Below are 4207 nucleotides of genomic sequence, written 5' to 3'. Positions count from 1 at the left end.
TTAGTTAGTTAGTTAGTTAGTTAGTTAGTTAGTTATTACATATTGTTTTATTTTGTGACACTTTTATTTTGTAAAGCTACTTTACATATTTCAGGGACTTTTATTTTGAACTCCCTTTTTATTTCATGTTGTTTTCCTATTTCATGCAGTTGTACTATTTCAAATGAGGGGGCGGAGTTTTCTCTGTGGTTTGGGATTTAGGAAATAGTCTGTTTCACCACCAGACGGGGGATACTCGTCTGCCTCATTATGAGGCCTTCATGGATATATAAAGGCATACCAGCTGTTGGCCAATGGAGACTGACATCCTCACATGGTGGCCATCTTGGGTCGGGGAGCTCACCCACACTTAACATGAATGTGTGTGGTGTACACTATTTAAATAACCATAACTTGGTCAATTTTGATCGGATTTTCAAACAGATTTTTTTGTTGAAAAGGTGAGACATGTTGTAAAATGGCATACTTATAAGGGACATTCGTATAATAAATATGTTATTTTGAGAGGTAAAGTAATATAAATATATGCACAGAATACATTTAGGTTACTTTTATAGGTATTTACACATAAAAATCTAAAGCAAAATTATACACAAGTCAAAAATAGTACAAAATAGTACTAGCAGTGGTAATTAATATGAAAGAACCCTGTTTTATAATTTTTCCCAGACATGCAAATATTAGCCTTATAATTCTTTTACATAATAAAATAGTACTTTACACACAAGCGCGCACCGTTTTTTTCACTTAGAAAATATTTTAGAGAGTGATATGGCAAAATTACTAATCTAATCTAATCTAATCTAATCTAATCTAATCTAATCTAATCTAATCTAATCTAAACTAAACTAAACCAAGCAAAATGGTAACTGTTTAATATTGGCTAATGTGGTGTTCCTGCACATTAGTATGATATTTTTGAGAAAAAGTTGTTTTATAAGCTAAAAATTATATAAAATTGGCTCTAGTGTAATTAAAGATAAGTCTAAGCTGGAGTAAGACAGCTACCCTTTTCTTCATACTTCTTACTCTACAATTAATGTTGATGTATCAGAAACCACTAAATACTTACTATCAGCAGTACCTAAGTTCAATAATCACCACACAAATTATTTAGAGCATGACTGGAAAAACTCAATAACATTCAGACTTCTTACTTTTTATGCTGAACTTAGATCGTCGAACATGCTTGTTGATGAGAACAACGAGTATCAGGATTACGCCGGCAACCCCGGCCAGACCCACTGCCATGTGAATCTGCAGACAAGGTCAGATCACACAGGTTTAACTCAGCTTTTATTTATATAGAAAGCATTAGGCTCATTGGTAACCCAAATTTGCCCCACGGTGTGAGTGAGAATGATTGTCTCCATGTGTCCCTGTTGTGGAATTGCAACCTGCCCAGGATGAGCTGGACAGGCACCAGCAACTTGGGGCCCTATGTCTAAAGGAGTGCGCAGCTTTCGCACTAAAAGTTGGTGTACGGACAAATTTTGAAAAGTGCACTGCACAAAAATATTCAGATGTATCAAACAGTGCACACGCATGTTTCTGCGCACCTTTCCTTTATACATCCAAACAAGTCGCCGCACCTCAATAGAGTTTCTGTTGTGGGATTGTGGACTTATATTTTAGAATCATGAAGTCATTCAGATGCATTATTAAAATACATTGAGTTTAATATCTACAGTTCATAGTAAAAATCCAGATGATAAAATAGTGATTGCACTTCTTGCAAAAATAAATATCGTAAGCCTCACAGCATAATTGCCCAATACATATTTGGTCACAAATGACTTAGACATATACTATGAGGCTAACGATATGTTGCATGGAAGATGAGTTTGTCTATCATTTTCTAAAATACTTTATGTAGACTGTATTTATTTATTTATTTATTTATTTATTTATTTATTTATTTATTTATTTATTTATTTGCTGCCTGTCCATCCCAATAGATGTTGGTTTTCAGTAACTGAGGCCCACTGAATAAATTAGTTGACAAGCTCTGATTGGGAGTTTGATGTGACAATAACTGAGCCATTCTCAACATATTCTCCAACTTTTTTTCAATCAATCAACAAGTTTATTCACTCAATTCAACAATTTTCCTCAATATAACATACAAACACATTTTCGTTTAACACGTACTATGCATGAGTGAAAAGGGAGCAGGAAGAAAAAAAACTTGTATAAACCTGCTCCTTTCTCAATAATTACAATTAATTTTTCATGGTCACATAAATTAAATCACAAATAGAATCTGCAAACAATATATTGTTCTCCTCATTAACTCAAAAGTGTATAAGACTTAATAATTTTTTCCTTATAAAGTATTTTAAAATGATTTAAAGCAGAACATTTTTTTTAAATTGTCATCCGCACTATTCCATAATTTTACCCCAGAAACTGAAATACACATGTGCTTTAAAGTAGTATGCACAGTTTTACTTTTAAAATCGTATTTTCTTCGGTTATTTCTGTCATTTGAACTTAAGACAAAAAACTTTTGTAAATTAATTGGCAATAATGTCTTTCTTGCTTTAAACATAACTAATAAATTTTTTAAATTAACTAAATCCCGTAGTTTCAAGATGTTTGATTGAGTAAAAAAATCATTTGAATGTTCTCTAACATTCACTTTATACAGAATTCTCATAACTTTCTTCTGTAACACAAACAAAGGTTTAGTATTGGTTTTATATGTGTTGCCCCATACCTCTACACAATAGATCATATATGGAGCAACAAATGAGTGATATAATGTATGGAGTGTTGGTTGTTCTAAAATATTTTTTACTTTATTTAAAAGTCCAATACTTTTACGTAGTTTTTGTTTTATATATTTTAAATGAGATTTCCAGTTAAGTTTATGATCCAAGACAACCCCTAAAAATTTGACTTCATATACTCGTTCCACTATTTAATCATCTATGGACATTGTAATAGAGCAATCTATTTTTTTGTTACTAAAAATCATGAATTTAGTTTTATTCCAATTTATTGACAATTTACTGTATTTTAGCCATTCATTAAGTTTAGACATCTCACTAGCCATTTGTTCCATAAGGCTTTTTAGATCATTCCCAGAACAAAACAAATTTGTATAATCTGCAAACAGGATAAACTTTAGCAGTTTAGATACTTCACAAATGTCATTTATATACAAAATAAAAAGCTTTGGTCCTAACACTGAACCCTGAGGAACTCCACATTTTATACTTTGAAAATCTGATTTTATATTTCCTAGTTGTATAAATTGTTTACAGTTAGTTAAGTAACTATTCAGCCAATTATGGAGTATCCCTCTTATCCGACAATCCTGTAATTTAGAAAGTAATAGAGGGTGGTTGATAGTGTCAAAAGCTTTTTTTAAATCAACAAACACCCCCGCTGTGTATTGCTCCTTTCTATTGCTTCTGTAATTTCTTCATTTAATTCTAATAATGCATGGGATGTTGATTTATTTGATCTAAACCCATACTGACCATCACTCAACAAGATAATTTTTCAATATAACTATCTAATTTTGAAACAAACCATTTTTCAAGCACTTTGGAAAACTTTTAATAGATCACATGAAATCTTTGTTTAAACATTTGGTGTGCATGACCATTGATAACGTCCTTCCTGTCATTAAACTTAGATATGTTTTGATTTGCCTTAATTTATTTTTAAAAGTAAAAATCTCTATTAAACATTCAACATGTTTGTTTGTCAGTAACTCACCCCAAAAAGGCCCAAAGGATCTTCCTTTGATTTGTCAGTCTCAGGAGTCACAGAAACTGGAAAACAAAAGCAATTACTGTCCAGCTACTCTCTGAAATATTTTCCCCAGATGTCAGTAATAAAACTATTCACATTTGAATTAAAGCAAAGTATAACCTAACAGAAACAGACAACAGAATGTCTGAAGTACATAAATTTTGATTCAAAAGCTTGACATGGTCCTCATCATAATATTCAGCACTGAAGAAAAGAAGTACAAATGTGTTTGTAAGAAATGTTGATGACATTTCCTTTTGTTTGAGCATGCATTGGTATGTTTTAATGAAACTTTGAGAAAGAAATCATTAAATGTATATCCACACAACCAATTAATTTGCAACGTCAATCTAATTAAAAGTGCCTGCCACAGCTAACCAGACACTGAGTTAAATATTTTATGCCAGCACTTACCAGTGTAATAGTCCTCTGGCTCTAGGCC

General features: G+C 31.9%; 1 protein-coding gene across 1 annotated transcript in view; it reads right to left on the bottom strand.

The window, feature by feature from the left end:
• Window positions 1-4207, bottom strand: part of LOC106532941 (NT-3 growth factor receptor) — a 49493-nt gene that overhangs the window by 14378 nt on the left and 30908 nt on the right. Inside the window, exons 10-12 of the mRNA XM_014029121.1 lie at window positions 4180-4207; window positions 3730-3785; window positions 1158-1257 (exon numbers count right to left, since the gene is read on the bottom strand). Of these exons, the coding sequence (XP_013884575.1) occupies window positions 1158-1257; window positions 3730-3785; window positions 4180-4207 (184 nt within the window). The remainder of the gene's footprint in view (window positions 1-1157; window positions 1258-3729; window positions 3786-4179) is intronic.

This window comes from Austrofundulus limnaeus, unplaced genomic scaffold (assembly GCF_001266775.1).
Source record: "Austrofundulus limnaeus strain Quisiro unplaced genomic scaffold, Austrofundulus_limnaeus-1.0 Scaffold857, whole genome shotgun sequence".
Classification (NCBI taxonomy): Eukaryota; Metazoa; Chordata; class Actinopteri; order Cyprinodontiformes; family Rivulidae; genus Austrofundulus; species Austrofundulus limnaeus.
Note: the sequence above shows the minus strand (reverse complement) of the source record. Positions and strands in the feature narration are given on the sequence as shown.